We start from the raw sequence: 22,053 nt of genomic DNA, 5'->3' as shown, positions 1-22,053 counted from the left end.
GCGCGGACGCGCCTGAGACTCGAACTGAATCTTGAATTTTTGAGTTTTCTTCAATACTTTCTTCACTTCCTTGATTTCTTTGGACTTCAATAACATTATAACTTCCCTCAAAGTGATTCTCAAGCATTACAACACCCTCTTAATAATCCGTCATCAAGGATTGAAGAGCTTCCTTAAATTTCTTGCTTCGACCTCTCGTAATTGGTCCACGTGGCATTTCCATTGGGTCCTTGGCTTCCTCAGCAACATGCGAGCCATCCATGAACGCATCATCTAATTTCTTTTTTGAATCACAATGTGTTGCAGTGTTTGGAGATTTTGAAACACATGTTTATGTTTTTTGGTTTTGTATTTATTTCCCTTAAGAGATTAAATGTATTTTCATATTTTAATCTTTAGTTAATTGGTTTTTTTCCCGCTCTTTCTTACTAAAAGGGGATACAAGATGGAGTTGCACGACACAATGAGACCAAGAAAAGGGTGCTCAATCACTATAAACTAAAATTTATCTTTGGTGTTTTTTTTAATTTTTTTGGTGTTCAATTTTTTTACGTTAATCTGTATCTCTTAGTTGGTTTTGATTATCTTTATTAGTAATTCTTTATAGATACAAATAAAAGTTACATGATTATTGTAATTTAAGGCATAGAGGATTGGAGACACCAGATATATGTACCTTTAATGGGGAGATGATTACTCTTTCTTACATGGATATTTTGTATTGTAGAATCTGTATACAGATTTGAACAATTTCATGTCAATTGGATTGCTTGACTGGATTTTTTCAGTGTGTAATTTGCATAAAAATATATAATAAATAATTCATATATGTATGTTTTAATGGCCTTCTTTAGATACAAACTAAAACCATATATGTTGTATGAGACAATGTGTAACAGCTCTGTTACGAGTGTTTGTGAAATTCAACTTCCAATTCAATTAATTTCAATGTATTTTTTTAAAACTCAACATATTCTTTTGCAAATCATTAAAATTTCATATTTATTATAATTTTTAATTAAATGTGCTAAATACTATTTAAGGCATAGAGGATTGTGAGCCAAGATATAATTATTCTTTCAGACTTTCAATTTCAACATAATTTTATATCATAGCACACTTATTATTACATATGTTATGCTTAATATTATATATAAACGTCACACATGCATCGCGTGTGTTCGCGTGTGTGTCGATTAGTAGTTTATTTTAAAAATCAATTTTGAGACCATTACTCATAGTAATAATTGGACTAATAGCAAAGATGTGACAAAAAAAAAAAAAAAAAACGAAATAAATGAGGAAAGAAGATAGAGAACAATAACGACCCCAAATCTGTAGGAGAACAGAGTAGCGGAGCTGATTTGAATCTTTTGCTTCCTTTTTGATTCTTGGTCGAATCACGAAATATGACACTATGAAGGAATAATTTAGGGCTGTTTCCAAAGAAATTTTTGGTCTTGAACAGGTAAAATCTCAATTCTTTTATTGTTTTTCTTTATTTCATTTGTTTTGATGGTTTTTGTTCTAAAGATTGTTTCAGTCTTCACAACCCATCCTCGAACGTGGGGAAACTTGTGGGTCGGGAAAGGATTGAAATCCCCAAAAAGTGGGTTGCATCCAGATTTATAAAATAAAAGAAATAAAACGGAAGAAAGAAGCTGCACATCAGCATGCAGCGGTAGTTCCGGTGAAGAAAATTTTCCACATTTCTTTCATTCGGGTGAATAATAAATTTTAGTTTCGGGATCTGCTGAAAAATGTTTTGGAGGGAAAAGGAAAGAGAGAACATAGAGCAGGTTAGCGGGCCTCCATGTGGACAGGTCAGAGTGCTGGTTGTGGGAGATTCAGGTAGTTCAAATGTGGATCCTGTACTTTGCTCATTTAGTTTTATGTGTGTGTCTGATGTCTCGTCAAGCATGTCAGCTCATGCTTTTCTTTCTTTTGTTCTTGCCCAGTTCAGAATTTCAGATATTCTTGAATGTATTGTCTTGTCGTTATTATGATTGCCATGATCTGCGTGTACAACTTAATGGTTGTGAAAGAAAATTGGAGCTCGAGTTCACTGACTGAAGTTTTGGTGTATAACACCACCATCGGATTCATTATGGAACCTGAACACTAAGAGCTGGCTTGTTGTCATTCTTTCATTTAATTGCATTATTTTGTATGTAGCTTGATATTCAATTAAGGCAGTCATAATCCTGTTGAGGAATTCATCAAGAGATTAAATTCTATGTTAGATGCTGCAGTTTTGGTGTGTTGAATAGGATATATATGGTAGACGTGTTATCAGTTTGTATTTCTTGAATGATGTTTGTGTTGGGGTGGATTTGAGTGTTTTGAGTTCAGTAATAACGTTTCTTATACAGACACAGGTATAGTAAATGGACCTCTTAACTCAAACATGACATTGTTATAATTGATTTATACCTGAGGTATCTGCGCTGTTGGTTTTCGAATGTTTGGATTTTTAGCTGATGATTTCTTGTTAGGGTTGTAGCTTGCTATGTGTATAGGGTTCTTCGTAGTTGTGTGTTTTCTCGAGTATCAGACTTGTGAATATAGGATTGTAAGAGGTTGCTGCACTTAGTTGTCAAATCATGGTCTATTTTAGTGACACTTTTTAGTTTCTCATTATATTGTTCAGTTTCTGATAACATAGCTCATGATGGTTGGACATGCTGTTCAACTCTGCATTAATTGGGATATTCTTTCAGGTGTGGGGAAAACTTCTCTTGTTCATCTGATTTTGAAAGGCTCTTCTGTTGCACATCCACCTCAAACAATTGGCTGTACTGTTGGTGTCAAGGTAACACATCTGTTTTCTTTGCATTTATCGATAGCTAAGAGTGTGGGATGAAGTTGCCAGCTTTTTATTGCAGCATACCACCTATGTAAGTTCTGGTAGCTCATCAAATAGTATCAAAGGAGACACTGAGAGAGATTTTTTTATTGAGCTCTGGGATATATCAGGACATGAGAGATACAAAGATTGCCGGTCTTTGTTCTATTCTCAAATCAATGGTAAATGCTCAGACTTTTGATTTGTTGAATAGCATTCTGAAGACGATAAATATTGGATATGGACTTACGATAGACAGTTTATCTTCGCCCGCAGCTACTGCAGCTTTAATGCTTTAGCCATATATTTGAGACTGAATTACTCGTGCATGGATTACTAATCCACGCTCCCATGCTAAATTTCTGTGTTTCAAAAGTATCTGCCATATTGTACTTATGCATGAAGTTGCTTAGAAATTACATATCTTCTTTTAACTTTAAAATTCTCAACATTAAGTTTCCTTTTTTTTTTTGAAAAGTAACATTAAGTTTCTTATCTTTGGTTTTTCTTTTTTTTTTTTTCCTTTTTTTTTTTCTGGGCTTGAACAATAAATTTTAGGTGTCATGTTCGTTCATGATCTCTCTCAAAGGAGGACAAAAACCAGCTTGCAGAAGTGGGCTACTGAGATTGCAGTTAGTGGGACGTTTTCAGCTCCTTTGGCATCTGGAGGTCCTGGTGGCCTTCCTGTTCCGTACATTGTTATCGGTAACAAAGCAGATCTTGCTTCGAAAGAGGGAACACGAGGGAGCAGTGGTAATCTTGTTGATGTAGCTCGCCAATGGGTCGAAAAACAGGGATTACTTCCCCCAACTGAGGAACTTCCATTGACTGAGAGTTTTCCCGGCAGCGGAGGCCTTCTAGCGGTAAGTTTGTTACAGATTTTCCTTCAGACGGAAGCAATACAACTGATAAGTCGGCTAACTTAGTTATGTATGATGCGTGGAAAGGACATGGAAAAGCTTCTATAAAATTATTGGCTCATAAATGGTATGCAGGAATAGAATAAGGTGTGAACGAAATCTTTTTTGAAATAGATGTGTATTAGGAGTGGTACCTTAAATGTCATATATATAGAATGAAAAAAGGAATCGAATAACTAATCTCAATTTGATTCCAATCTTGTGATTGATGGTTTTAAACAAATGGTAGGAATGGAATGAAACTGTGTTGATGACCAAATTCTTCTTTATTAGAAAAAAAAAACAATAATTCAAGAAGTTCATTAGCGGGTCAATTAGAAATATAACCTTCTTCCACTAGTTTCTTAGATTTTTGACCTCATGGCTTTTTAATTTTGTAAACTAACCTTGATTTAGAATTCTAATTTTACTTTTGTGAAAATTACCCTTATGGACTACTCAATCCCAATTACACCAGTTAACCAAAATTTCCCTCTTTATCATCATTCGGTGCCTTCACAGTTTGTTCGTTGCTCTCTTTCTTTTAGAAATTCTTCAATATTTTACATTTTCCTTATTCTTCTAAAATTGTTCTATCTTCCTAATCAGATTTCCATAACCAAGAAGAAGTCAAACATAACAAATATCTTTTACTCATTGTAGCCATTTTATGTACATGTTCTCTTTGATTTGTTTATTTGTTTTATTTTTGTTCCTAAGCTACTAATTGTGTTGTGAGAATTTGGACACAATACAACAGAGAGAGATAGAAGCACCGAGAAGCAGATAACCTGGTTAAGAAATAAAACGAGCACTAGGTGTGCAAAATATGTAATATCCTATGGTTGTTTGCCGAGGCAGGAAAGAAACCCGGCCAACAACCAAACAGAAAGAGAAAATACATTGAGCAAATAATAACAGCTTAATGATGGTGATATAACTGGTCAAAAAGCATCAACCTAGAATAAAACACCGAAAGTCGAAATCAGTCCATTAGAATATTCTCTTTATTAGCTATTGATGTTGAGTTTCGAAAAAAGCCAGGAATTTTCGAGCATCTTTTTGTTTAATCAGCTTGGTCAAACATCTATCCGTTCTCATTCTTCGATAAGTTGGAGATAATTGCAATTAAAAGATCTAATTTCATTTGAAGGGAAAGTAGCATCATGGGAATGGGATGAATTGGGACAGAGGAAGACGATTATCTTGTTTCTTCTTTTCCTAGTTTTGTGTATATTTGTGGAGAGATTATTTTATTACAAGGGTAAAATAATAAGACTGAATAAATTTAAAAGATGAGGTTATATCTCTAATTCGGCGTGAAATGGAGGTTATTTGTTTAAATAATCCCTAATATAATAATAATAATAATAAAAAATTTGTATTAAGTAATAATACACCACCTCTTAGATTAACAACCTTAATCATTTTAATAGATGGACAAAAATGCCACTTGTCTCATATTTCAGTAAATTTATTATTTACAACTCATAAATCAAAATATTAATTTATCTTTGGATATAATATAAAATATAAATTATTTATGCAGGTGAATTTTCGCGTGTGTGGATTACTAGTAATAATAAAACATAAAATAATTATGTAAAAATGATAAAAACAAAATTAACAATAACAATATTAAATATAATAAAAATAATAGTAGTAAGGAAATATTTCTAATAAATAATAATAATAAGAATAGTGTCAGATTCTGTAGATAATATATGATTTGAATTAATTTTGTATTATGGTAGATAAATCCTGCAGATTATGTTATTTGTATGGTGAATATTCTATCCCAGATTTGTAGGGATCTCATTACTAGATTTAGAAGATTAGGCTCTTATTTATATGTTACATTGTAATCAGTTGGAGAATACAAGAAATTATATTATTTTCTACGCTTTGTTTTGGTATCAAAGCCACTTTTCATCCATCTCCAGTAAAATGTCCGATAGTACCGTAACTAGTCCTAAATCTGATGCTGCCACCGTCAAACATATTGCGGCCGGCAACAGGGGAGTTACAAAATCTTCATTCTGCTCATAGATTGAATGGAAAAAATTACTTGAAATGGTCCCAACTTGTCAAGACCTTTCTGAAAGGTCGAGGACGGCTGGATCATTTAACAGGTACTGGACCTTCGGAGGAGGGTCCCTGTTGAATATTAAATATTAGATGATTATCAACTATTTAAGATTAGATAGGATTTTATCTTTATGCATTTGTATTTTAATTCTTTAGATTAGGATAATCATTATCTTATTGTATTCCTTAGTTTCAGGTTTCTAGTTAGGCGTACAGTTCTATAAAGTTCTTGTATTTTTCCCTTTCTTAGATTAATGGAAAATAGCCTATTTTCTCTTTCATAAAAACCACATGGTATCAGAGACGGGAGAAATCTCATGACCTAATACGGCATGGCTTCACCGTCCAAATCCTCCAGCCTCGATACAATGGCTTCAGCGCCAACATCTGCTGATACTAACCCTAATCCTAATCCAATAACCAGCCACAAACTAAACGGAGAAAACTTCCTGCAATGGTCGCAATCTGTCCTCATGTTTATTCGAGGCAGAGGAAAGGAAGACTTCATCTCCGGCGCATCAAAATGCCCTGAATCCACCGATTCGAAATTTAAGGTTTGGAATTCCAAGAACAATATGATTATGTCTTGGCTAATCAACTCGATTACAACAGAAATCGGAGAAAACTTCCTCTTATTTCATTCGGCAAGGGAAATATGGGATGCTGCCTGTGACACCTATTCCTCAAGAGACAATATATCGGAACTATTTGGCATTGAAAGCAATCTGCATGACCTTCGACAAGGGGACTCTACAGTAATAGCTTACTTCACCACCCTCACTCGACATTGGCAGCAACTCGATCTCTTTGAGACCCATAAGTGGAAATGTTCTGACGATGAAAGATGCTATCGGGCAATTGTGGAACAAAGGCGAATCTTTAAATTTTTGTTGGGCCTCAACAGCACTCTTGATGAAGTGCGCGGTCGAATTTTGGGGACCAAACCCCTGCCCAGTCTTCGTGCAGTGTTCTCGGAGGTTCGTCATGAAGAAAGTCGCAGAAAAATAATGTTGGGACCTTCGGCTGGTGTTTCCGCTGCAGACACATCTGCCCTCACTGTCCATAAGCCTCCGCTGCCGGTTTTTGATGATTCGAGTACTGGACGCTCGTCACAGTCCTTTAACAACAATGAGAAATTCAAGCAAGGACGCCCTTGGTGTCCAAAATGCCGAAAGCCCAATCACACGTTGGATACTTGTTGGAGAATTCATGGGAAGCCCACTGATTGGAAACCAGCTCGAGAAAGAAGAGCAAATGCTGCAGTAACGGAAGATCAATCCCATGATTCCCAGCCTTTCACAAAAGAACAACTCAATGTACTCCAAAAACTGTTCTGCCAGAATAATTCCGCGCCATCTTCTTCACTGGTCAGCACTGGTAATGTTGCACATCGAGGTAATTCCCCTTTTGCTTTGATTACGCAGCTCGAATTATCAAACAATTGGATAGTTGACTCTGGTGCCTCAGATCACATGGCTGGAAATTTGGAACTTTTTTCTACTTTCAATCCTTGTAAAACCGCCCAAACAGTACGCATTGCAACTGGTGCATGCTCACGAGTGGCTGGTTATGGTTCGGTTCAATTAACTCCAGATATTTTCCTCCAATCTGTATTATTCGTGTCAGATCTTAATTGCAATCTGTTATCAGTGAGTAAACTCAACAACGATATCAAATGCACGTCTAAATTCTTTGCTGATTCTTGTGTTTTCCAGGATTTGGCATTGGGGAGGACGATTGGCAGTGCTGACCTATGTGCAGGATTGTTGTATCTTCTGAAGATGAACACCTCTAAGATAACCCTGACCACCACCAATTCCTACAATCCTTCATTTTCTTATTCTGTTTTGACTTCAAATTCAAATAAGGATAGTGAAATTTTGATTTGGCACTATCGTTTAGGACATCCTAATTTCTTGTACCTTGAGAAATTGTTTCCATCCTTGTTCAATAAAAATATGAATTCTAAGTCTTTACAGTGTGATATTTGTCAATTGTCCAAGCATACACGTTCCACTTTCATGCCACAACATTACAAACCATCTAAACCTTTCTCCCTTATACACAGTGATATTTGGGGCCCCTCGAATGTGACAAATATTAGTGGCACTCGTTGGTTCCTATTATTTGTCGACGATCACACACGTCTATCTTGGGTTTTCTTAATGAAAGACAAATCTGAAACGGCCAATATTTTCATACAGTTCCACACCATGATTCAAACCCAATTCTGCACCAACAGTCAGATTTTGCGCACAGATAGAGCCCGTGATTATTTCAATTCCGTCTTGGGGGGTTACCTACAATCCCAGGGCATCATTCATCAAAGTTCATGCGTTGACACACCTCAACAAAATGGGGTTTCCGAGAGAAAAAACAGACATCTCCTAGAAGTTGCCCGGTCCTTATTGTTTACAACAAATGTTCCTAGGTGCTATTGGGGGGATGCCATTCTCACGGCCACTTATCTCATCAATAGAATGCCTTCTAGGATCCTTAAATTCCAAACCCCTGTACAAAAATTCCTTCAATTATTCCCCAACTCGCATCTACTTTCTGATATCCCACTCAAAGTCTTTGGATGCACCTCGTTTGTCCATGTCCATTCCCATAACCGCAATAAACTTGAACCCCGGGCTATTAGATGCATCTTCCTTGGATATTCTCCAAATCAAAAAGGTTACAAGTGTTACTCTCCAACACAAAAAAGGTTTTACACCTCCATGGATGTTACATTCTTTGAGAATGACCCCTTTTATCCCAACTCTTCGCTTCAGGGGGAGAATCCAATGCAGAACCGAAAACTTGGGATCCCATCACACCATCCATATCTTATCTCGAGCCAGCTGCCATAATCCAAAATGAACCCGAGCTGCCTTCTTCTCCAGTAGCCACTGAGCCATCTTCTGACCCAGTAACCAGTGAGCTACCAGCCTCTAGTGCTCCACATCCCACTCAACCAATTCAGGTGTACTCTCGAAGGAAAAATCATCAACAGAATATCCAAGGTCCAACACTAACTCACACTGTCCAAGACTCTTCCAAGCTGCCAAACTCAGGTATCCTTGAAAACAATACTCCTGTGTTGGAAAATTATTTGGATGATAGACCCATTGCTTTAAGAAAAGGGGTTAGAAGTTGCACTCAACACCCCATTGGGAATTTTGTCTCACTTGAACGTTTTTCTCCAACATATTGTGCATTTCTTTCAAATTTAGACCAGGTACAGATTCCATCCACTATTGATGAAGCTATGAATGACCCAAAATGGAAAGTTGCTGTGTTTGACGAGATAAGGGCTCTCGAAAAGAACAATACGTGGAAAATTTCTGATCTTCCACCAGGAAAGAAAACAGTTGGTTGCAAATGGATTTTCACGGTCAAACACAAGTCGGATGGAAGTATAGAAAGGTTCAAAGCACGACTTGTAGCCAAAGGGTACACGCAATCATATGGTATTGACTACCAAGAAACGTTTGCTCCAGTAGTGAGACTCAACACCGTTCGAGTCCTCTTATCAATTGCTGCCAACTTAGATTGGCCATTGCACCAACTTGATGTGAAAAACGCATTCCTTAATGGAAATCTTGAAGAAGAGGTATACATGGACATTCCTTCTGGTTTTGCATCAGCAGGCACAAACAATAAAGTGTGCAGATTACTAAAGTCACTGTATGGTCTCAAACAATCACCTAGGGCTTGGTTTTTCCGATTTGCTAATGTCTTGAAGGGGTATGGATACACCCAATGCCAAGCTGATCACACTTTATTTGTAAAGCATTTGGGGAAAGGAAAGACTATAGTACTCATTGTTTATGTAGACGACATTGTTCTTACAGGGAATCACGAGGAAGAAATGTCACATGTGAAAGCTCTACTCTCGAAAGAATTCGAAATGAAAGACCTCGGACACCTTAGATATTTTTTGGGAATGGAAGTAGCAAGATCATCAGTAGGAATCTCAATCTCACAGCGAAAATATGTTCTAGACCTTCTGAAGGAAACTGGTATGTTGGGATGCAAACCAGTTGACACTCCCATGGATCCAAACATCAAGGTGGGAACAAATATGGATAGTCCTCCAGTAGACAAAGGGAGATATCAAAGGCTAATAGGCAAACTTATATACCTGTAACATACGCGGCCAGATATCGCATTTGTTGTGAGCGTTATTAGTCAATTCATGAACAACCCTACTGAAGAACACATGGGAGTTGCATACCGAGTGTTAAGATATCTAAAAGGTACTGCTGGAAAATGATTACTCTTTAGAAAAACGTCCATCAGAACTGTTAAAGTTTACAGTGACGCTGATTGGGTCGGGTCTCCAACAGATAGGCGTTCTACTTCAGGCTACTGTTCATTCGTATGGGGAAATTTGGTGACATGGCGAAGCAAGAAACAATCAGTGGTAGCTCGTAGTAGTGCGGAAGCTGAATTTCGATCTTTAGCTCATGGAATTTGTGAAGGAATGTGGATCAAGAGACTGCTTAATGAGTTGAAGATAGAAGGAAATCATCCAGTTGAACTTATGTGTGATAACCAAGCAGCGATTAGCATATCCAAGAATCCAGTTCATCATGATCGGACCAAACATATTGAAGTGGATCGACACTTTATCAGGAGTGTTTTCAGTTAAATCCTTCTTTGATTCCTTCTTCTCGGATGATTTGTATCCAAAATTCGATCTTTTTCACATTATCTGGAAGGCTAAGATTCCCTCTAAGGTATAGGTATTCGCTTGGACAGCGGTGTTGGGAAGATTGCCGACTTGTGATGTGATTCAAAGGAGGTTTCCGAATTGCTCCTTGAGCCCTAATTTGTGTGTATTGTGCAAACAAGGGGCAGAGAGTCAAGATCATTTGTTGGTTCATTGTACATACACAAGTTCCTTATGGTGGTTGCTGCTGCAGGAAGTGGGTTTGTCATGGGTGGCACCAGGTTCCACGAGAGAGCTATTCGGAGCAGATTTGGGTTGGGCACTGGGAACTAGGGGGCAAATTTTGTGGGGTGTTTTAGTGCATTGCGTTTGTTGGATTGTTTGGCTAGAAAGAAACAGAAGGATCTTTGAAGATGTAGAAGATTCGATTGAAGTTACTTGGTACAAGATAAAGTTGAGCGGATCAACTTGGTTACACAATATAAAAGAATTTCAACCTTTTGCGATTTCAGATTTGTATAGGGATTGGAGCTTAGTTTTGAGCTAGATTTAATTGAACCTCGTTTGAGGATTAGTGGATCACTGGTCCACAATTTGTACTTTAATTATTTTAATTATTAATAATATTTATGTTTCTGATCAAAAAAAAAAGTTGGGCATGTTGAACCTATATGACCCAACTTGAGGGGGAGTGTTGAATATTAAATATTAGATGATTATCAACTATTTAAGATTAGATAGGATTTTATCTTTATGCATTTGTATTTTAATTCTTTAGATTAGGATAATCATTATCTTATTGTATTCCTTAGTTTCAGGTTTCTAGTTAGGCGTACAGTTTTATAAAGTTCTTGTATTTTTCCCTTTCTTAGATTAATGGAAAACAGCCTATTTTCTCTTTCATAAAAACCACAGTCCCAAATATGCATCTTGGGATGAACAAGATTCCATGGTAATGTCATGGCTATGGAATTCGATGCTGCCTGAGATTAGTGATACATGCATGTTCCTTGGATAAGCCAAAGAAATTTGGGAGGCCATGCGACAGACTTATTCCAGGGCTAATGATGCAGCCCAGATTTATGAAGTTAAGTCAAAGATCGCAACAACAAAGCAAGGAAATCAGACCACAACAGAGTACGCTAATCTCTTACAAGGACTATGGCAAGAGCTGGATCAATACCAGTGCATTAAGATGACTTGTGCATCAGATGCTACAGTCTTAAAGCAGTTTATTGAAAGGGAACGAACCTATGAATTTTTGGTTGGCCTCAACATGGAGTTCGATGCAGTCAGAGTACAAATTTTAGGGAAGGCCGATCTTCCTTCCTTAAATGAAACAATCTCGACCATTCGGGCAGAAGAGGGCCGCAGACGGGTGATGCTCGAGACCCGCGGAGAGGAAGGATCTGCACTTGTTGCTAAAACGGTTGGGATAAAGGAATACAAGTTCAACAATCAACACAAAAAATCAAGATTCAACAGTTGTGAATCTCTATATTGCACTTACCGCGAAAAGAATGGTCACACCAAAGATCAGTGTTGGAAGACATTGATGAAGGAGGCAAGGCACATATGGTAAGTGCACCATCAAACAATGAAGGAAGCACACAAAACCTTGATGCAAGATTAAGTGAGCAGGAGATTAAGGCGTTGAAAAATTTCTTAGGGTCACTTGAGAAACCCTCCTCGTCAGGTACTAGCTCCTTGGCTTTTTCAGGTATCGGTTCTACTTCTTGCTTTGTTAATGTCTCTGAAAAGATTTCTCCAAAGTTGTGGATAATCGATTCCGGAGCCACTGATCACATGACCTATAATTCCAAATCCTTCTCTACCTATACACCATGCTCCAGCCATAAGAAAATCACCTTAGCTGATGGATCTTTCACTACCATTGCTGGTCAAGGTGATATTTATATAAGCCCATCCCTTGTTCTTAAAAATGTTCTCCATGTTCCAAAGTTGTTTGCAAACTTAATCTCCATTAAGAAACTAACCATGGATTCCAATTGTTGCGTAACCTTCTTCTCTTCCCACTGTGAGTTTCAGGAACTGAAAATGAAGAGGATGATTGGACGTGCTAATGAGAGGAATGGTCTTTTCTATCTGGAGAGTCAAAGTGGAGAAACTAGGATGGAGAGATCCTTATCCGCATCATTCTTTTCTGAGTCTATTTTGTGAACTAAAAATAAAATTTGGCTTTTTCATCATCGTTTAGGTCATCCTTCCTTTAGGGTCCTTAAGTTAATGTTTCCTTTATGGTTTAAAGAAAATAAATTAGAGTCTTTTCATTGTAATGACTGTGAATTTGCAAAACACAAACGTGTTTCATTTCCAGCAAGCAATAAAAGAACTATTATTCCATTCTCTTTGATTCATAGCGATATATGGGGTCCCTCTAGTGTTCCCAATATTTTTGGTGCCAAGTGGTTTGTGTCTTTTATCGATGACTGCACTCGCGTGACGTGGATTTATCTTTTGAAAAATAAATCTGAAGTTAGCACTGTTTTTCCAAAATTCTATAACATGATTAAGACGCAATTTGATGTGAGAATTAAAAGATTTAGGTCTGATAATGAAGAGGATGATTGGACGTGCTAATGAGAGGAATGGTCTTTTCTATCTGGAGAGTCAAAGTGGAGGAACTAGGGTGGAGAGATCCTTATCCGCATCATTCTTTTCTGAGTCTATTTTGTGAACTAAAAATAAAATTTGGCTTTTTCATCATCGTTTAGGTCATCCTTCCTTTAGGGTCCTTAAGTTAATGTTTCCTTTATGGTTTAAAGAAAATAAATTAGAGTCTTTTCATTGTAATGACTGTGAATTTGCAAAACACAAACGTGTTTCATTTCCAGCAAGCAATAAAAGAACTATTATTCCATTCTCTTTGATTCATAGCGATATATGGGGTCCCTCTAGTGTTCCCAATATTTCTGGTGCCAAGTGGTTTGTGTCTTTTATCGATGACTGCACTCGCGTGACATGGATTTATCTTTTGAAAAATAAATCTGAAGTTAGCACTGTTTTTCCAAAATTCTATAACATGATTAAGACGCAATTTGATGTGAGAATTAAAAGATTTAGGTCTGATAATGCCAAAGATTACTTTAATATGTCCCTTTCTTCTTTCTTTCAAAAAGAAGGCATTTTGCATGAATCTTCTTGTGTCAATACACCACAACAAAACGGCGTGGCTGAACGAAAGAACGGCCACCTCCTAAATATCACAAGAGCATTACTATTCCACAAAAATGTTCCTAAACAATATTGGGGAGAAGCTGTTCTTACCGCTGCACACCTTATTAATAGACTTCTCAGTAGTATTCTTGATTTTAAAACCCCAATAGAAATTCTCACAAAATTTTTTCCTCATTTTACTGCGTCTAATAATCTTGTTCCTAGAATTTTTGGAAGTGTTGTCTTCGTTCATATACATTCCCAAAATAGAGGAAAACTCGACCCTCGAGCTCTTCGATGTATATTTATCGGGTACTCCTCTACTCAAAAGGGATACAAGTGCTTTCATCCTTCCACTCGAAAAACTTTTGTTTCCGCTGATGTCACCTTTGTGGAAAATGAGTCTTATTTTCCCTCAAAATTTCCAGAAAACAAAACAGACAGAGATGGAGGGGATATAAGTCTTTCACTTGATCTTCCCTTCGACTCTAGCACACTGCCACTACTACACAGCCCACCATCTATACTTCCTGATTAAACTGCCAAATCAGCTCCACATAGTGATATGATCGCGGATAAGGAAAAAGAAACCCAAACACAGCCACTCAAAACCTATTCCAGGAAGAAATTTCCAGCCTCTACAGTAGCACCACCACCTCTGAACTTCGCACGAGTTCCTGCAATTTCCACGCTACCAGCTGAAAAAAACCAAGCCATAGTCGAGAGTGAACCAATTGTTGAACCTGAACTCTTAACAGATTCTAAGACCTTAGATGATGTTGACCAGGACACGAACTTGCCAATCGCATTAAGAAAAGGAATCAGAACCTGTACTAAACATCCCTTACACCAGTTTATGGCCTACCAAAACCTGTCCCAAAGCCATAAAGCCTTATTGACCAATCTTTACAACACATCCATTCCGAGAAATCTATCAGAGGCATTAAGAGACAAGAAGTGGGAGGATGCCATGAAAATAGAAATGGAAGCTCTTGACAGAGACAAAACATGGGAACTGGTTAGATTGCCACACAAGGTTAAACCAGTTGGTTGTCGATGGGTATTCACTGTCAAATATAAATCAGATGGGACAGTTGAACGTTATAAGGCGAGGCTAGTTGCAAAAGGATACACCCAAACATATGGACTCGACTATTGGGAAACCTTTGCACCTGTTGCAAAGATGAACACAGTGCGGATCCTTTTGTCATTAGCAGCAAATTTTGGATGGAATCTGTTACAATTTGATGTTAAGAATGCATTTCTTCATGGTGACCTAGCCGAAGAAGTTTATATGGAGATCCCACTGGGTTTTGAATCTAAAAAAGGGATGGTGTGTAGGCTGAAGAAGGCACTTTATGGCCTTAAACAATCACCAAGAGCTTGGTTTGGAAGACTCACTAAAGCCATGATTACCTTGGGATACAGACAAAGCCAAGGGGATCATTCTTTGTTTGTGAAGCACTCGGCTTCAGGGGGAGTGACTATTATGCTGGTGTATGTTGATGATATGATGGTATCTGGGAATGATATAGAAGGAATACAGGAACTGAAGCAGCGCCTACTCAAAGAGTTTGATATCAAAGAACTTGGGAAGTTAAAATACTTTCTAGGAATTGAAGTGGCTAACTCACGGCATGGAATATTCATTTCCCAACAAAAATACGTGCTGGATTTGTTGAAGGACTCAGGAAAGCTGGGCTGCAAGCCGGTGGACACCCCTATTGAAGTCAATCACGGCTTATGTGATGCACCAAATGACCCAGTGGTAGATAGAGGCTTTTATCAGAGGCTGGTTGGGAGGTTAATATATTTAACTCACTCTAGACCAGACATTTCGTATGCTGCAAGTGTAGTTAGCAGATATATGCAAAATCCAAAAGAAAAACACCTCAAGGCAGTCCACAGGATCTTGCAGTATCTTAAGGGCAGCCCAGGAAAAGGCATATTATTCAAAAAAGGGGATGCTATTACTCTTGAAGCCTATACAGACGCCGACTATGCAGGCTCCTTGGATGATCGAAGGTCCACTTCCGGCTATTGCACATTCTTGGGAGGAAACCTAGTGACGTGGAGAAGTAAAAAGCAAAATGTGGTTGCAAGATCAAGCGCAGAATCAGAATTTCGAGCTATGGCTTTGGGAATATGTGAATTGCTATGGTTGAAGATCATTCTTGATGATTTGAGAATTAAGTGGAACTCACCCATGAAGTTATATTGTGACAATAAATCAGCCATTAGTATAGCTCACAATCCAGTGCAACATGACCGTACGAAACACGTTGAAGTCGATAGACGCTTCATCAAAGAGAAATTGGAAAGTGGATTAATATGCACTCCATTCGTCTATTCCAAGGATCAGTTGGCAGATATATTCACAAAGGCACTATCTAGTAGTTTGTTAACAGATATTGTTAGCAAGCTTGGAATGGGCGATATCCATTCACCAGCTTGAGGGGGAGTGTCAGATTTTGTAGATAATATATGATTTGAATTAATTTTGTATTATGGTAGATAAATCCTGCAGATTATGTTATTTGTATGGTGAATATTTTATCCCAGATTTGTAGGGATCTCATTACTAGATTTAGAAGATTAGGCTCTTATTTATATTTTACATTGTAATTAGTTGGAGAATACAAGAAATTATATTATTTTCTACGCTTTGTTTAATAGTAATAAAAATAATTATAACATAATGATAATAATAAAATAATAACTATTATAATTATTTATTTATGGTTACTGTTTTATTATTACTTTTTATTGTATTCTTTTCATATTATAATTATCATTATTGTTGTTTTTTTATTTTTATTTTCGTTATCATGATCATTATTTTTATTTATTATCTTAATTATTTTTTTAATTATTTCATTATTCTCGGTATTGTTTTCGCAATTATTGTTATTATTTCTTTTACTTTTATTTTATATTTCTTTAATCCTTATTTTTGTTTATGTTATTATTCTTTCATTCATATTTATTTATTTTATAATAATTTATTGTTCATATTATTATTATTATTATTATTATTTTAATTGTCATTGTTGCTATTGTTGTTTATTTTTGCTATTTTTCTTGTTTATTACTATTACTATTTAATTATTATTATTGTTATCATTGAGTAATATTTTCATCTCCACGAAGATGATGAAGAGTGGGGCGGAAGAAGGGTTTGGTTTTAAGTTAAAATAAATAAGAATAGGGATAGTTTTGTCAAGAAAAATGGGCTATTTGGAGATAAATGGAATTACCAATCCCTAGGGAAAGGAAAGGAAAGGAATGACAACTCCCATTAACTTGGGAATAAACATTCGCATTTCCATTCCCATTCCCATTCCCATTCCCATTGGGAATGCTTATTACCATTCCAATCCATTTTTGCTTATCAAGCATAGCCTCTAAGATCTTATGAATTTTTGAAGGAAAGTAACAGGTTAGAGTAAAATCTAATTTTCTGAAAGTTTGTTCTTTCTTTTAAATCGAGTTTATGTGCTCCATTCCATAATATGTAAATCTGTTCCAATGATCAAACTATGATGGAAAGATATTTCTTAGTTTCTGTGGTTGATATATTGTGATTTAGAAGTAAGTTTATGATGATGTAGGTGGTTGTGATCTTTCTTGCATCATCTCTTGCAAGCAGTGTTTTAAATAGCGCACTATAGCTCATTTTAGGGAGTGAGCGCTACATAGCGCTCTTCCTTAGCAATCTGCACAAATAGCGCACACTATTTGTCAGCGGGAGGCTCTTGCACCCAAATAGCGTGCGCTATCACGCTAATTTGACAATAGCTTGCGCTATTTGGGCCAGAACTAAGGCCCAAATTTGGCAGATTTATGTCAAAAATAACATCTAATACAAAAAGCCCTCCGAAAACCAAAAAAACTAGAGCCGATTTCAGGTGTAAATTTCTGCTTTCTTGGGCGATTTTGGGTCGATTATTGGGTTCAATTTCTGGGCAGATTTTGTTGGGCAGATTTGATGAATTTTTGGTAGATTTTGTTGGATTCGTGGGCTGAATTTTTGGGTCAAATTTCTGGGCAGATTGTTGAATTAAAATTGGTTGTAAATGTCTACAAAATTGATTTGTGGATGGTTTTATTTTGGCATGTAAAGATGAATTATTATGATTTCTTGACTATCACTTATTTACTTATATAAGAATGTTTATATATTTTTAAATTAAACAATAGACGTGCACGAATAGCTTACGCTACGCTATGATAAGGCAAAAGCGCTGCGGGTCAACACTACGCTTTTTAAAACTCCGCTTGCAAGATTTTGAATATCGTTGTTTACTTTAGCTAGGCCAAGATGCCACAGGTTTCTTATATAGCCGTGATTCCTTGTACCTTTTGTGTGTCAATATGGAAAAGGATCTGCAGATTAACTGACAACGGCTAGATATCATATCATTGTTTTCCAGTATGGTGTGAACTTACATGTCTAAACCAATATCTGCTCACTCTCCGGGTGAATTGGTCTTAAGAATGCATTTTTATAGAAAAACATAAAACCAAAGCGCTGTTAATTTGAATAGTTGCCCTTTCAAATAAAAAAAGTGACATCTGAGTACAGAAGGTCTTTAAAAAAAATACATAAAAAAACCTTTTCAGAACCAGAAAATAAGTCGCATGGGCTTCTGTTTTAGCTTCTTTAGAGAGGAAATAAATTTAATTTTGTTGACTATATCCTATCATGAAAACTGTTTTTATTGATTTTATGAAAAGTGTTGTCTTAAGTTGTGGCAAAGAAAAGTGTTTTCTGAATTTATAATTTCTTTTTCCAAATTGGTCTTTGATAAAGTTCATGGAGAAAGAGAGCGATATCTGTTATTTTCTTGCGTTGAGAATGTTAAGTTTATAACTCAAGTTAGAAAGTTTATTGCAGAGTTTTTCCGGTTGATGAATAAAAGAATTGTTGTGTCAATACAGGCTGCCAAAGAAGCTAGATATGATAAGGAAGCGGTGATGAAGTTTTTTCGAATGGTTTGTTCTTTGTCCTACATCATGCTTGTTTTTCTCTTGAATCTATCATCTTGTTGAGTTATATACATTTTTGTATAGTTGATTAGGCGAAGGTACTTCTCAGATGAATTGCCCGGTGCAAGTACATGGTCTGCTCAAGTTAGCAGGCCATTGGCACAATCTGGTGAAATTACGAGTGAGGATGACCAATTGTACAGATCTTCGAGGTATTTCACGTAGAGTTCTCTGAATTTGATTTCATTATTCAATAGATGATCTTGAATGTGTTAACATCAATGGTTTTTGGTCAATTGAGTTCAATTTCTGGGATCATTTGCTTTTCATGTTTGAGCTCTCTTGGATTGAGCTTCAGTTGCATCTGATGAACAATTCTTTCTCAGTGAGATACTCTCTTTTCTGTGAAAGTGTGAAACATTATGATATAAATTGAAGATAACGAGAGATTAGAGGTTTTCTCATCTTTGGCATTTTCTTTTTTCTTGCAGCTGATGAGTTCTTTTGTTAACCCAAACAAACGATTTCTTTCTATTTCGAGGTCATTGTCGGAAAAACAGATGATTAATTTGAGAATCTCACCTCATCTTTATCCTCTTGAAATTCTCATTTTAAAAGTCTATCTCCTCATCTGTTTTTGCCAGTCGGCACATTTGTTTGTGGACAATCTACATGGTGGGGGGGTTTCCCCATTTTCATCTTTAAAGGAATTTCTCTTTCTTGCTCATCTGATTTGTACATGTCTGTTTATGGATATCTGTCTGCACAAAATGATAGGATTTGGATATAAATATAATGATAAATTGAATTTTTTTTCTTATTTTATGAATATGATCTGGTCTATATTTGTATTTTCATCTTGCTTCGGAGAAGTCCATAACAATTTTTGTAAAAAGTAACTTCGTCCATCATTCTTGCTTTCTTCTTTCTTGTTCTTTTTACTAGACGTGGTGTCTTTACGATCTTACATATTACACATGCTTATTATGTCATACGATTAACCTCTGAATGTCTTTTATCTTGTCCTGATTTCAGTCTGATTGGCGATCCGTACAAGTACAATGTGCTTCCTCCCCTTCCTGCTCAGCGCAACTTGACGCCACCTCCAACGCTTTATCCCCAGCAGCCCATGTCAACACCTGACAACTACAACATCCCAAAGTTCGCATTGGCAAACTCCTCCCTGGACTTCGCTAGTGCAAGATCAAAGCGTGCAGACATTAATGTGTGATCGTTTCAGTCAACTTTTTCTCTACCATTTACACTTCTGAGTGATGCAGTAACTATGGTTCTATGGAATGTAAGTTGATTTTCTATGCCGAACTTTCGATCCTGTCCACGTCGCCTGGATGTATTATTTCTGGGTTAAAAGGATACAGATCACTTGTATATCGTTCAATTCTTTCTTTTTCTTTAGTTTTGATCTATTGCAATTATTTCAGGCAACACGCTTAAGATTATGTTGAGGATGATTTTTTTTTAAAATTGTTTTCTTTATTTTTTTATTGTTGGCTGAATAAAAAAAAAACTGAAAATTTTATGCATAGTTTTTAAACATACATATAATGTTTCACAAAATTACCAAATTCCTCCATGTTATCGGTTAACGTAATTTTTCCAATGGTCTACATTGGTTAATTTTGTAAAAAAATAATTGAAAAGTGCTTATTAAAAGCTTTTCAAACATAAAATTTTATGAAATAAAAACTGAAAAGTGATAATTAGAAGCTTTCTCAAACACTAGTTTAGTCACTTAACTAGCTTAGTCACGTAACATCTACACCTTTTCGTGTCAAAATAATCATTCCACGTGGCCAAAACAATGTAGGCCATTATAAATGTATCTAAGACGATATTGGAAAATTGTGGGCCTCCACACGCCCCAAATAACAGAGTTATTGGAGATATTGACTTGTCTTTGCAAGCATAAATACATTTAAAATATATAAGATTCCTAGTCATTGGCTGCATACTTTATCATTCTTTAATCCATTGGATTTCAATTTGGCAGCTTGAAATGCCCCCATCTTCCCCCGCTGCCTAAACCAAGAAATATTTAAAACACAATGTTTTAGCGCACAAACCAAAATTTTACCCATTTCCCCCCCTCATCTAATTAGAATAATTTAGAGTAAAAATCAACTAGAATATGTTTCATAATATATTTATGGCATTGTTGCTTTCATTTCTTTAAGGAGTAAGGTTTCTTGTTATATGAATCTACATTTGTGAGATAGGTCGATCTGATCCATATCTGCAATGAAAAGTAATACTTTTTATGATTCAAATCTCGTCAGAGATCTATCTTTCAAAATTGGCCCGTGGGAGGATATAATAGGAGTTTTTGTGTTTTTTAAATGAGGTATTATGATTGATGAATTTCAAATCCATTAATTTCAAATATATTCAAATCTAGAAGTGAGTCCATAAAATTTAAATGCACCCAATCTTTATATGTTGATATAGTATTTCATGTTAATTAAGGTGAATTTCAAGTTTATCCAATAATGATATCATTTAAAATTCATTATACAATATATTTACTAATGTATAAATAAGTAAGGTGAGAATTTAAGATCTGATTTATCTTTTAATTTAACAATACAATTATAATCGAAATTCTGATTTCAAATCCATCTATCCAAGTGCATCTTGAGGGTATTGTTACTCCAACTCACAAGACAGTTAATACCTTGTTTGGTCTGTGTTATGTGTTGTGGGCGCTTCAGGCACGTGACGTGCCAACATGGTAAAAACAAAAAGCTAACTTCTAATCAACCGATGGAGACCCCAATTCAACCGTCGTTTTTAACCTCCAATTTAACTTCAAAAACTGAGAAATTAATTGTAAAAGTGCTGAAAATTGAGCTGGAATATTTGATAATGGAAATTGAATTTAATCTGCCTATTAAGAAATGAATGAGAAACTCTCGGCTTCTATATATAGGCCACGATCGGACGGTTCGATCCCCACCTTTGGATCGTCCGATCTCCACCGATCGCCACGTGTAATGAAATTGTGACATCTGTCCGAACAGCACATCGGACGGTCTGATCTTGCTCTTTGGATTGTCCGATCTCTCCTTGACGTTATCTGGACACTTGGCTGGAATGAGCTCAGATCGTCCGAACTCCCTAATCGGATCATCCGAACACCCTGACCTTCTGAACCACTTCAGGGCTTCCGAACTCAAGCAAATCGGATCTCCCGATCCTAGTTCGGATCGTCAGAACTATCCCAATAACTCAAACTTAAGAATTATTATCTCAATCCCAATTAAGCTCTCAATTTGACTAATTAACATTTCTCGATCATCTTTAGCCACTTAATCACGTTAATTAGGATACATGTTACTACATTTTTCCCCATTTAATAAATTTCATCCTCAAAATTA

The 22,053-nt window shown here is 36.4% G+C and overlaps 1 protein-coding gene across 2 annotated transcripts; it reads left to right on the top strand.

The window, feature by feature from the left end:
* Window positions 1-1,301: 1,301 nt before the first annotated feature.
* Window positions 1,302-20,158, top strand: LOC140874783 (small GTPase LIP1). 2 transcript variants are annotated; one of them, XM_073278177.1, is made up of 8 exons: window positions 1,302-1,468; window positions 1,544-1,851; window positions 2,721-2,812; window positions 2,886-3,027; window positions 3,404-3,708; window positions 18,611-18,664; window positions 18,743-18,870; window positions 19,694-20,158. In XM_073278177.1, the coding sequence occupies exons 2-8, from the start codon at window positions 1,761-1,763 to the stop codon at window positions 19,887-19,889; spliced, it is 1,008 nt and encodes a 335-aa protein (XP_073134278.1). In that variant the 5' UTR covers window positions 1,302-1,468; window positions 1,544-1,760; the 3' UTR covers window positions 19,890-20,158. The 2 variants fall into 2 exon arrangements, with proteins under 2 accessions (XP_073134278.1, XP_073134277.1); XM_073278176.1 differs by having other exon boundaries at window positions 1,534-1,851.
* The last annotated feature ends 1,895 nt before the right edge of the window (window positions 20,159-22,053 follow it).

The sequence above is a fragment of the Henckelia pumila genome, chromosome 1 (genome assembly GCF_033568475.1).
Source record: "Henckelia pumila isolate YLH828 chromosome 1, ASM3356847v2, whole genome shotgun sequence".
In the NCBI taxonomy this organism is placed as follows: Eukaryota; Viridiplantae; Streptophyta; class Magnoliopsida; order Lamiales; family Gesneriaceae; genus Henckelia; species Henckelia pumila.
This window is presented reverse-complemented; position numbering and strand designations above follow the sequence as displayed.